Consider the following 14,007-nt stretch of genomic DNA (forward strand, 5'->3'; position numbering starts at 1 on the left):
ATGGCTCTGAGAAGAAGCACACGTCACGCCACAAACACACCAATACACTGACTGGGATTTTCCATTTTGAAAGGCAGTATTGCAAAAGTGTGTACGCATGTGTATGTTCGTGTGTGTGTTTGTATGTGTGTCTGCGCGCGCTCTTTTTCCTCTGCATCCAGCTCCTCTCCAGCTCATGCCTCACCTTGAACTGCCTATGTGTCGTAGTGATGGGCTCCAGCTCCCCATCTCCATATTCAGACTCCTCCTCCTCCTCCTCCAGAACCCTGTCCAAATAGCACAGCACCTCCTCCTCTTCGTCCTCCATGGTTCTGTCTTTCCTTTCCTTTCTTTCACCTCCTTCTCTCCTCTTTTCTGCCTCCTATCTCCTTCTACGGGGCCTGCCTGGACACATCAGTGTTTTCCCTTTAGATCAAGTCGTCTGGACACCGAAAGACAGAAAGAGAGAGGACCCCGCCTACTCAACCCCACCCCCTTCCTCTGCTGGGCTTCCTGGTGTTTGTGTGTGCTCTATATATGTGTGTGTGTGTGTCTGTCTTTGTGTGTGTGTGGCCACTGTTCCACCTCAGTCGATGAGGTCTGCCCTCCCTCTACAGCCGCCCCTCCCCTCCCCACAAATGCTATCCAGCCACTTCCTTGATGGCTACAGTCTCTTTCTGTTAGGGCTACGCTGGGAAAGTCAGTCTTCTCTTGTCCCTTATTTCTTTCTTCCGTTCTCTTCGGGGCAAAAAGCCACTTCCTCATCACACAAACAGTCTCGCTCTCTCACTCTCATCAGCGCACGCTACAGGGTTGATTTCTCTCCCTTTCTTTCTGTCCATTGTCTCTTTATTGATCTGCTGAAAGCCTTGGACGTTGAGCCAGGGCCAGCTAATGTGCTGCAAGCGAGGCTGATTCCAATTACAGGTCACATAGATCGCTGGGCACACAGTTATAGCAGCTTCAAAGGCAAAGCACAGAAATGATACACTAAAAAAAGAAGGAAAAAAAACGTGTGCAGCAAGACAAAGACAGAAAATCAATAACTGTGGTTACTGGAAATAAAATGAAACCAAAAATATAAGTAATCTGCACGCAAACATCCAAGTTTAAGTTGCTGCATATTTATGAATGAATACAATTCACTTCCCATGCCCTTTCACCCCGTTCCTGACCTTGACTTGTCATTTTAGAGGAAGGGACACCCCCAACTGCTCTATGAACCTCCTCCTTAATGTATATTTGTATTTATTTCGAGGTCAAAGCACAATCTGTCCTGATCTTGTCTTCTGAAGGAAAAGTATGATTTTAGAGCGTAATACAAAAAAAAATAAAACAAAAAAAATATTTAAGTTCAGTATTTAACTTTAGTCGTGTTGAACACATGGAGCCGTCAGCCCTCTCACTTTAGCAGATGAAAGGTCTCTGCAAACTCAGCGGAAAGAGAACACGGCTGCACAGCGGTGTGTGATAAGAGCCACAAAATCTTTTAGCAGCAGCAGCATCACAAGTGACTTCTTAACAAGTAAGCTTTCACAGCAGCTCCTCAAATTCATTCAGGTGCTGAAAAGTGTGAATACACAGATGTGAAATAAAAAATGTTTTAAAGATGGCTGCAGACACTCCTGACCTCCACTGTGCATATAAACAATGATTTCAATTTGGATTCATCACTCAAAACGACCTGTTGTTATTGATTTGTTCTTGCGTAATGTGGCATAAATTAAACCATCCTTAATTTCCCTTCCTTAACAACAGCTTGTCGACATCCTCCATTACTTCTGATGAGGCTTCAATAAACAGTAGATGGATCAACTGAAGGACTGCATTCATCTCTCAGGTCCTGTGTCAGGCCTTTGCCACTGCTTGATTTTTTCCTGTTTCTTAAGAACATGACTTTCAGTTACTGTTCCTCTCCTACAAATATAGTTTTAGGTCTGCCACGTCTTCTTTGTTCCGCCGCTTGTCAAGTTTCCTCAATTTTATTTTAGGGACACTGCAAACTATGCTGCCTTTGCCAATTTCACAGATTCAACTAAAGAAATGGGAACAATTGATGTGTTTCTGCCACAGGCTATTAAGTAAAGATACAATTTAAACCTGGCTCTTTGTCACTACTAACTCATTCGGTGAATAAGTGTTGTATTTATGCTTGAATGATTCACAAGTTAAAAAAACCCGTCAAGAAGCAAGCAATGGAGAAAAACATAAGGAAACAAGGATTGCTCAAGAATTTTGCACATCACCATAGAAAAACGAATTAAGTCCTCTGATTATTATTATTAATAATAATAATAAGCTGATCATAACTCATCACTGAAAAGCTACTTTATACAAAACTTTAACATACAACTGTACACAGAAAACAGCTGAGCTTGTCTACGCTGAGTAATCTCATCCTAGCAGAGACGATGATCAGGGAAGAACTAAAAAGAAAACAACAGTATCTTACTGAGGATCCTCTGTGGCTGAAATCATTAATGTACCAGCACTATGAACAATTCATTTCCTATTTCTTATATTTTAAACACTCAAACCATTTTTCTGTTCTTATCCCAGCTAGCCACTAGATGGAGACACATCTTCATTTACATGAGCTGCCCTAGCTCAGAGTCACTCACAATTAATACAGCTGAATAATTCATCAATCAGCTCCATTGAAGCCTAACAAGACCACTGTTTATTTACAATACTGTGTTCATGCATGGATAGTGCAGTGATATTGCTTGGATCGAATGTAAGACAGAGCAGGCAGACTTCAAAGGGGACGGTAAAGCGAGTGGAAGGTCGAGACAATCCGGCTGTGGTAATTTATACATTAATACAGAAAGAATATACGATCATTTGTGTTCTGTATGAATTTAAAAACAACATATTGATCTAAAGATGTAAAGCAATGCTGTTGTCATTGAGTATTTTGTTTTTCAGTGGATAAAAAGGCTGCTGACATGTGAATGAAATCCTACCAGCTTTTTTTTTTCTCTGTGTCTGTGAGAAGGTCAGTTCAGGTCAGGGTCAACTCGGCTCCCGCTGAGCCTCCGTGGGCTACGCCCCTTCACACAGTCACATTCTTTTAAGTGGGCACCGAGTGACAGTCATCCAAACACACATAGCCAGGAGGCATAAAAGGGGGGGGGGAGTGTGACGGGACTACAAGCCCTGAAACATGACGATGAACACATTCAGAAAATATTCTGAATTCTGAAAGCATCAGGAGAGCGTTCACATCAGCTGTTCTGAGCGATTTGTCAGACTTAAGTGTGAAAATCCACTGAAAACACCAAGTGTTTCATATTTCCAGCAGCAGATAATTTGGAAAAAAAAAACACAGGAAAGACTGTCACCTACAGCATTCCTGTTCCAAATTATACACTGTAGGTAAACAGGAAAAATTTTCAACAGATTGCTTAGACTTCCCTCACCCCCACCACCTCCGCCAGCTCAGTCGGGGGGGGGGGAGAGACACTGAGAATTTCTAAGCCAGCCAAGAGACACAATCTCACCAGTGAGTCCTTTGTCTTGGCCAGGGCCTCCTCTTTCCTAGGTGAGGTATGCACAGAATACCTCGCCTAGGAGGAGTCTAGAACAGCGGTCCCCAACCGTTTTTGCGCCACGGACCGGTTTATGCCCGACATTATTCTCACGGACCGGCCTTTAATGTGTCGCGGATAAATACAACAAAATAAAACTAGTACCGGTACCGAAAAAAAGAAGATTTATTCATAACGCACGTGAAAAGACCCAGGAAAACCGAGTTAACGATAAAAACGATAACAAAATAACGCTGAAAACCGATAAAAACCCTGAAAACTATACATTTCACACCTGAGCCTCAACTCTCACGGCCCGGTACCAAACGACTCACGGACCGGCACCGGTCCAAGGCCCGGGGGTTGGGGACCGCTGGTCTAGAAGGCTTCCTAGATGCCCGACCTGCCTCAACTGGGAAACAGGAATCTCATTTCTGCTGCTTGTATCCAAGACCTCATTCTTTCAGTCACTACTTAGAGATCATGACCACAGGCGAGGGCAGGAACGTAGATTGACCAGTAAATCGACAGCTTCACTTTCATGCTCAGCTCCGTCTTTACCACAGCAGACTGGTACAGTGACCACATCGCAGTGGACACCAGCCCAATCCATCAGTCAATCTCATGTTCCACTCTCCCCTTACTCATGAACAAAACCCCAAGATACTTAAACTCCTCCACCTGGGACAGTAACTTGTCCCAGATCCTTTGCAAACAGTAAATGTGAAATCCTGAGGCCATCACAGAAGAGACCCTCCACCTCTGGCTAGATATTCTGTCTATAAACACCATCAACAGAACTAGTGTTAAAAGACAGCCCTTGGTCAGCTTCCCACCCACCCGGAACTAGTCCACGCATACATTGCAGAGATGTGTCAGCCAGGACGGCCCTACAGCATCTAGAGCCTTCGTGAACTGAGGGAAAATCTGACCCAACCCAAATGCCTGTCTAACTATATCAGTGGCTTCACCGCCGAGTCGTCCCCCTCCTCCCCAGACTCTGCTTCGAGTATAGAATACACTGAAGTGCTGCCAAACAGCACTCCAGTGTATTCCATTTATATTCAAGCTAGCAGACGGTTGCTGTCGTACCCCATCTGGGTCAGTGGTCATTTCCAACTGATGTGAATACACATCCTGAAGTGCGCTTCAGGGAGCTCCTGTGGCAAAATGTACACTGGGTCAATATCTGTGGCTAATATCAGAAAGAGAACTGGCAGCTCACGTCTTAAAGTATAATTGTTTCGGGTGAAACTCCAACCATTAATACCAAGAGAAAAACCTGGCTGAATGGCTGAAAACCTCATATTATCTTACAGTTCAGAATGCAAGAGCCACAAATGAACACTTCATTTAAACTGTGTCCAATATTTTTATATACCCAGTTATGTTTACTGGGTCGTGTGGTGAATGATCTTTTCTTCAACATTTTATTTTTAATATTTATCCAAAACCATGCTAGTCCATTCATTTTCTTCCACGTATCAAATTCAGGGTTGTAGGGCAGCTGGAGCCTACACCATCACCCCTCACAGGTCATCATCCCAGCTGTCACTGGGCAAGAGGCAGGGTACATCCTGGACAAGTCGCCAGTCTGTCACAGAGACAGACAACCATTCATGCTCACATTCACACATATGGCCAGTTTAGCTAACCCATGGATGTGTGTGCAGACACGGGAGCACTAAAAACCTTTGTGCCGTGAGGTAACAGTACTAACCACCACGACATGCCCTAACTGCTCCCTTCTGTCAATAATTTCAATTACTAAAATTGGATGAATTCTCAAATATTACTTCCTAGTTGCACAACAATTGTTCTCCTGTAAAGTTAAATCACTTAATAGACTCCACAATAGGAATTGATCATCTATAAATACCGACATGCAAGGCTTTTATTTTTAATTTTGCAGCCTCCTCTGCACTGTGGAAACCTGTGTTACACACATTCCTGGAGAGATTTTGTGTCATTCTTCTGACAACTGTTTGGTTGCATTAACACTTTCAGTCTTCAGAAACTCTCTCCTCGGATATTCATCAGGATCACCGTTTTCCTGTGCCAGGCTTGCAGTGCTTCATTCTGATACTATATTGTAGCAGTCCTCACCAGGTTTATGTCAGTTATGCTGAACTCTGAACATGAACTGAGCAAATTTCTCTTGGCATTATTAACAAAGATTGTATCGCCAATCCTCTTTACACTCCTTACACTGCAAAGTGCTCTGCAAAGCCAGACTGTGTACCACACTGCTGGGCGAGTCACTTCAGGACAGCTACTGTGGCTCTGGCCAGATTTTTTTACTTGTTTGTGATTTCATCTCAAAATCTAGATAGAAAAGTCGATTATTGATAACTTTGGACTTCCCAGCAACCCTGTGCTGCCAGTTACAGCAGCAAACAACAAGTAAACAACACCAACACCGTAAACAAGTACATTTGATAATCAAATCATGGCTGATCTATTTTAATCTAAAATAAATAAGTTTGTGTGTGTGTGTGTGTGTGTGTGTGTGTGTGTGTGTGTGTGTGTGTGTGTGTGTGTGTGTGTGTGTGTGTGTGTGGGGTTCTTACCCCAGCCAGCAGAGGTGTGGGCAACACTGTTTCTCCATCTGGCCCTTGGGGCGCGCAGAGCTGGGGTGACATGGTGGGCGATTCATCTATAAAGGGCAGCGTTTCTGAGCCATCCTGGGACTTGCCGTCCTCTCCTGCGTCCCCCTCGTATCCATCTGTGTTATAGTTAAAGTCTGGAGGACAGGACACAGAAAAAGACAAATATACTGATCAGCAAATCACCCCAAAGAACAAAGCAATCATTCCACTGTTTTCATCACCACTTGGAACAGCCCAACACTTCCTCAATACAGCATTAAGTTCTCCATTCTGCTACATAACCTTGAGTTGAGGGGTTATATGAATAAATGCCAGAAGAAAGCTTTTCCAAAACATGATGTGTGGGTGAAGCTGACCACTGTGTTACCCTATGAATGTAAAAAGTCAACATTCATATTTTATTTGGCAAGATATTGTTATAAAATGTTGTCATAATTACTGTATGAATTCTTAAGTTATGGTGTATTTAGTGCAAGAAACATTAAAGATCATCAGTGATCAAATTATTCAAAGCACTTGCTGAGGTGGTCTGGTACACATCTGACCATATTTAGGTTGTTGTGTATGTACAGTATAACCCTCTTTGTACTGCCATTAAACAGACATTTTGTTGTTTTAATAGATCTTCAACTTTGACTCCCAAAATCTAATGAGTACATTATTGTGTGCAAGTGAGTCTTTGTCCCAGATTTAGACAAATCCACTCAAGATTTCCAGGAAACCCAAAAACAAATTGCCCCTGGCCATGAGTGTCACCAGGGCAGAGACATAAAAAACTATGGTTTACATTTTAAAAGCCAGAGCCAAGTTATTCTCAACCCATATTAGCCATCTAATTATTTTAATTAAGTGTTTTTGCACTGCAGCTTCACTGTTGCCAACACTTGTTTGAAACGCCACAATGACAACGACCTGTGGATCAGGTCAGGAGAGTCGTTTTTCCAACCAGCACGGCAATTTAATAAATACATTTCAAGAGCAATATATAGATTCATCTTATAAATGTAATGAAAAAGAAGAAGAAGAAATATTCAAACAAGCCAAGGTTAATAAATTAAAAAATAAAAACAACTACTATTATAGATGCTAATGCATTTTGGACTAACCATCTGTGATTAGATTATAATTCTATTTTGGTTTGCTAGTTTCATTCTTGTATTTGTGATACTGCAGTCTTATTTCATATTGTGGGAGTATTGAGGTCAAAAACCATGTCCTGTGACAACGCTCGTGTTCAGGCCCGAGTAGCAGTGACAGCTCCAGTAGAAAGAAACGACAATGACACTGAAATGACTCCTGTCCTGCCTTCAAAGGAGCACTGGTCAAGAAAACAGTGGAATAACAAAAAGGAGGAGATATAAAAAGCCAGTGTCAGATCCTGTAGAAGAAAAGAGAGATGTGGACTGTTGCTGTGGATGATAAACTACAAAGTACGACACATATGCAAAACTAAAAGAGAGGCAAGTAATTATCGAGTTACATTTTCCAGGATGTTGTTCTATTTAGCTTTCTGATACAGTGAAGCATCTTTAAGGAACTCGGAATAGGAGGAGGAAGCTTGTAGCTTGTAGCTTGTGAAGCTGTCCCTGTCTGCCTACATATAATGTGCAGTGAGAAGACAACAACATTTGATTATTACTGTGTTCATGTGCTTGAGAGGGCATGTGTGTGTTTGTACCAGTGCGTAAAGGATAGAAAACTCTAACAAGTTTTGGACAAGAACTAATTGAAAAATAAAAGCAGGGATCTATCCCCACTGGGAACACATGCACACTATCACTGGACATGTCAATCAACTCCCAATCCCTCCCCACCCATCTGTTAGCTTGTGTGTGGACCATGGAGAGTCACAGTTACCATATGGGTTGCTTGTAAATGGTGCACGTGGGTCTTTGCTGACTCAGTGAAGCAAGTACTGATTATGCGAAGTGCTGCTAGATGACAAGAGTGCATTATGGTGATTAGTGTGAAGAAGGCAGTTAAAAACACTGATGTAAACTCATTTGTCCAACTCCAACTGCGCTGTGATCGTGCCATAGAAAAGATCGGCTCTTCCAATATGCACCTGTGCATGCATTCGGTTTTCTTTTCTCAGTCTTTCCATCTCTTCTCTCTCTCTGACTCCTCTGAACACCTTCTGGCCTGCTGTCCGGCTCGTTTTCGCTAATCTGCTTAAATTGCGTGAGTGTATGTAAGAAAAAAAATACAGGGAACTCCCAAGACACTTAGCCAGTGCTAAAGCACTCAACAATGTGCAAATCCTCAAATTTCCTCCCAGCTTACGGCTGGTGTTTTGAAGCTTAACTGCGAGTTGGAAGGACGGATGGATAACTCAACAAAAATACTTGAGTCTAGACAAGCACAGAGGTTTCCTCCTCTTTTTAAAAAGAAGTTGCCCGTGACTCACGTCTATTTGCAGAAACATCAACATGCAGAAGTAACCATTCACAAATATATTCCCGGCTGTGCCAAGCAGAGAGCCAGTCGATTAGAGAGAGCAGAGCTGGAGCAGTGGAGACAAAGCACAGCCAGTGGGCTCACAGTCAACTCTGCTCCGTTTGGCTCCGTGCACTTCTGTGCTTACTTACAGTTGCCTGAGCTGACACACATTTGTTTATCTGATAATGGTGAACACGACGTGCGCTAAGCTAATGTGTGCCATTAGAACCAACTGGTGTTTGTGTGAATCACTCAGAGCAATTCACTGTGAGTCGTCAATATTTGTACTCGTTATCTGTGATTAGCCACATTAATGCAGAACACAGAAAGAAAAGAAAAGGCTATTGTGAACACGTCTCTTGCGCTTCGCTGCTGTTGCTTTGCCTTTCACTGATGAGATCAGACCAAGATGCAATACACATAATTGAGGACATTAAGGAAACATAAATAAAGGTTGTGCACAGCCATACGTTAGCAGAAAACACCACGTCAGTGGTGACACTGACCATAAGTTAGCCCTGTGGGGACATGCTGGACACACTGATAACTACTAGAGCACCAGCTGCAATGAGAGCACACAAACCACAAAGCTAATGAGTCACCGCACCACACCTAGTGTTCTCATGCTAGCCATGTATACCTGTATCTTTCATTATTGCAGTGCTGTTACTTTGGTAAAAATCTGTCCACATTGAGAAATATAAACACTTGCCAAATTACCTAAAAATACCTTTGTGGTAGATAGAAGTTGTCTCCATGACAACCTTTTGCCAAAATGAACACAGACAAACAAAGTAAAAGACAATGAACTAAACTGAAAAAAGAAGATTTAATCATTACTTCCACATAGGAAGTTCAAATTTACCATTAGACAAACATTCAGTATAAGTCATTTCTACAGTTTACAGAGTTCTTACTCTAAACTGCCAAAGCTACATTTCCATATCTGTACAGAAGACAGACAGACTTTTATCACACCATGATATTTACAGTCGTTGTTTTCTGATTTGAATATTCATATAACTGTTTGTATACTGCAAAGTTCACAATACAGGTCCTTCATCGTAACATGTCTCGCACAGCCAGTGCTGATCACAGTACGTCGTGACTAACGTGGGGGAATTTCTCTGAAAGCTGTAGATTACAGCACAAAGGGAAACAGTGTAAAGCAAAGATAGCACACAGTGTAAATGCAAATAATATTCTGACTTAAATGTAAGTTTAATTTGCCCAGATGATGATGTCCAAGAATCTGGAGCTGGTGCTGGAAACGCAATGTTTGAATGTGCGCGAATCAGAAGCAGGTCCGCACGTGCACATGATTATCTGCACACACTCTGAAAATCTAACATGTGGGCTACCTCAGTCAGCTAATGCATCCTGATAATCCCCGTGCATGGTAAACAAACACACGAAAAGCAATTTTTCAGTAAAGAGGATTCATCAGCCCTAACCTGTTTTTAACTGCTCAATAGGGAGGTCCCCACACGTGCATGCACCAATATTTTAGAGGATTAAAATGGGGACAAACTCTAAATGTCATGTGATTAAATAGGAGGTAGCTTTGGGGTCAAGGACTGTAGGGGAGAAAGAGCAGAGTTAGAAATCAGCCCAACACACCGCCACACCGCTGCAGAGAACATGTATGTGGGTGTAAACATTTCCACATTTTTACACAGAGTAAAGAGCACACTCAAATTCTCACCTAACTCACCATCACTGGAGAAGAGAGAACGAACAGCACACACTGCCTCAAAGAAGAAAGCCATAAGTGTTGCCTGACTAGAGAAAAAAAAATCCCTTTCAGTTAACTTTATCCATGTCGCAGGCTACGTCCTACCTAAAAGACTCGCACCTGAACTCTCACTGATCCTGTCTTCCTCGGCTTCAGTACTTCCTCTTTTTTAAATCGCTCTGATAGCACTCATTCAAATAAAGGCAATGTTGTATTCAAGTACTGCACAGCCACATCCTATGAGGAAGCAACACAGACACAAAGAGCAGTTTCTGTGTGGAAGCCATAAAATGCCCAAAAAGCATCAGCGTGTCTTTGTGGACAATGTCCAGCTGGTCAGCAAAGACTGTCCTGTTATGCTTTATGGACATTGGAATCACTATTGTCAGTGTATGTTCATGAAGTTCAGATGCACTCTGTGCACTGTGCCAAGAACAAATCAAAACTGGATTTCTTGTTCAGGTATTTTAACAATTTGCAGCATGATTGAAAGCAAACTGCCCAAACTTAATTCTAAAGCTTACAAGCGGCTGTAGTGAAGCCAACTGTGGATTAGTAGAGTTTTCATATTTGGAAATTATTCAAATCACCATGTTTCTACAAGCTCCTATGAACGGGGCGAGCATTTGAAGTGATGGAATGGACTGTGACTGTTTTATAGAACCATCTGAATATGTAATCTGGCTTTTTCCAGTCTAGGAAAAAAAAAACTTTTAGCCACCTGACTGCTATCAAAGAAAAGGATACATCAAACAATGTCAGACTAATTTGTAAAAGCACATTGTAATCTAAAACGTCCATTAAAAATGAGATATTTTACCATCCAAACACAGCAAAAAGTACATTTTTAGATGATGTAAGCAGCTCTCAAGACAAGCTCAGAGTGCCCAGCTTCAGTTCACTTGAATATTTCCTTTGGATTTCATCACTATCGGATCACTCATATCAGCAGCAGAGACTTGTACTCAACACACAACTTATACAATGTGAGGTGCTTTCCCTTATACAAATTTAAAGGATATACCAAATGACAAGGGTTCAGTGTTTTATAAATGAAAAGGTGACTTGATGAACAAGCCTAGCAAAAGGCTAAGAGCTACACTTATCCGAGAAACCATATTTTATGAAAAAGAGGATTTTAATAAAACCATGCTATTGCTTGCAATGAAGCAGGGGGACGGACCTGAGCCAGAAATTCCACAAACATTCACCCGTTTGATGCTGTTCTGCGCTCCACATAATGCTTATTGAAACCGGTGTAGGCCATGAGGAAACACAGACTCTCTCCTTGTGTCACTCACACCACAGACACATACACAGTTACTCATGTGCTCTGCTGTGTGTTGATTGGGTTAAATCAATGAGGCCTCAGTTAATAAGACATGGCTCCTTTCAAACAGGCACACATGCACAGACACACACAGAGCACTAACTATGGGAGTCTGTGTTAAGGTCTGCAAAGGCCAAGTGTTTAAATCTGCCATCTGCATAACCAACTACCTCAGCAGTTTCAGAGCAAACAACTTCCACATGTGGTGGAAGAAAATCTATTACAGCGAATGCACTGAAAGGAATTCGAAACATTTGGAGAACAGAGCTGTAACACAAATTTGAACGGTAGACTTTTTTAAAGTTATTTGAAATGAAAACTAAAATAACAGAAATAAAAAGGCGCAAATATATCATTTGCTGCTAGAGGAATCAAAATGCAAAATGTGTTGTCATTAAATAGGTCAGGGATTACAGGCAGTGTCTGCTCTCTCCTGCAGCTTGCCATCTTATCACGCTCTTCTTTCTCTCTCATCATTCCCTGGGTCTTCCAAAATAAAAGCTCTGTCTGTTTAAAGGAGGGGTCTTCCTCCTCACTGTCACCAGATGTGAACTCAAAAAGATTGTTGGTGTTTTACCAGACACTGCAGGGTCTTTACCTTAAAACAGAAAGGTTTTGTAAACGGATACAGTATTTTTTAAAAACTATTGTTCCTGCACACGCAAAGAGCCTCTACAAAGAGTCACTGCTGGAGTAAATAGATGGGTATATATGGTTTTAATTCCACACTGGGGAAATTCATTGGTGTGTGTGTGCGTTTGTGTGTGTTCCTAACCTAATGACCACAGCCCGGTGTCAGCTCACATTGCTGTCACCATTAACCCATCTTGACAGACAGCTCTAAATCCACCTGTCACACTCAATAAGCCATGATCACCATCCACGTTGATGAAAATGCTTTCTGCTGCTGTGGTGGTGTCAGGAGGTGAAACTGAACAGCCTGAGCAACACTAACTGATGGAGAATGCTTTCTGCATAGGTTTAACACTCCTTCACACTAAATACAACCCTCTGCAGGGATGGTATGGATTACACACACACACACACAGACTATAAATGCACTCAAACGAATATCTATTGGGGTAAACACCTCAGCATATTTTCTATTTAACACTTTCTGCCCCCAAAGCAATTCTCTTTTAGTGTTAAGTGTTAAAACTATTATTGCAGATATAAAAAGATGATATAAGAGAGAAATGATTTAAGTGTGCAAAGATTTTAACTGTCAGTAACATATAATCACCTCCTATTTCCCATGTCCTTTTGTTGGTCCCTCACCCTGCACAGAAGGGATTTGTCTCTGAATAAGTTCTTCAGTATAACAGTGAAGCCTGATAGCAGGCGTGATAGCAGCATATTAATATTCTGAGTGTGTATGCCTTGTAACTACACAAGAAGGTGACTCCTTTTGTACAGGTGGAAACATTTTTGTCCACTTTCTATGAAGAAGGCTTTTATACGCTTCTGCTTATTTTGAGCAACATATATTGTTTGAATGGTGGATTTGCATATTAAACATGCCCACATTTTACTTCTCATAGAAGTAAAGGCTCAGGAATTTTTCTCCCTTTGTTCTGTGACAGGAGCCGTCCCTCATAAGGTTAACTCAGGCACACAAAGCACCTGCTTTTCAAATGTGTCGTTACAAGAAGGAGCCAATAAAAAGAAAACTACAGCCACAGAGGGTCACAGACCAGTTAGTGAACACTTACCAGCCTTCAGGGAAAAATTTATATTCTTCGAACAGTTGTGAGTAGTTGCTGGAGGCTGATGACACTTGCTGTGAGCCAGTGATGGATGGCCAAAGACCAGTCATCAGTCACTAGGTAAAAATGTGTATTCCCAAGCCGTTTGGATAGTGGCTGTGGGAGGTTGCTTGCCATTATCATTAGCTATTAAACTTCTCTTTTTCTTTAGAAGAAAAATCGTTTTCTCTGACAACCCAGAAGGCAGAAGATGAAATGATGCTGCAATTCCTCATATTTAACAGAAACCGAACTCCTGGTAGCTGCTATCAACATAGCTACTGTTAATTTTTCTCCAAGTCAACTCAGTGATAGTGACTCAATGTTCACAGATTCATATATGAATATGTATATTTCACATCGGAGAGTTCAACCAATAATCTGTCTTGAAGGAAATCTAAAAATGTAACAATCACAAAATTGAAGAAAGAGGAATCTATGAAGTTGTAACTAAGGTGAATACTGATAAATTGCTGTCAGCTGGTTAAGCCACTGCTCTACTCTAGAGTGGAGGAGGAAACGCTACAGTTCCTACACTCGCTTTCTTTCACATCCTGCCAGCTCTCCCTCTCTCTATGCACAATGTCTCAGAGCCAGGTCTGCCTGTGCACATTTGCACACTAATAAAGTCAGTGGGAAG

General features: G+C 41.8%; 1 protein-coding gene across 5 annotated transcripts in view; it reads right to left on the bottom strand.

Moving 5' to 3' along the window:
* The window catches only part of abr (ABR activator of RhoGEF and GTPase), a 120,439-nt gene that overhangs the window by 68,637 nt on the left and 37,795 nt on the right, over positions 1 to 14,007 (bottom strand). For 2 of the 5 annotated variants that reach the window (XM_082548961.1, XM_082548963.1), the window contains exon 2: positions 6,080 to 6,252. In XM_082548961.1, coding sequence (XP_082405087.1) covers positions 6,080 to 6,252 — 173 coding nt within the window. Of the gene's footprint in view, positions 1 to 184; positions 476 to 6,079; positions 6,253 to 10,262; positions 10,376 to 14,007 lie in introns of those variants that run through there. The other 3 variants (XM_082548966.1, XM_082548962.1, XM_082548964.1) reach the window with 3 other exon arrangements.

This window comes from Aulonocara stuartgranti (genome assembly GCF_965226115.1).
Source record: "Aulonocara stuartgranti genome assembly, chromosome: 10".
Taxonomy (NCBI): domain Eukaryota; kingdom Metazoa; phylum Chordata; class Actinopteri; order Cichliformes; family Cichlidae; genus Aulonocara; species Aulonocara stuartgranti.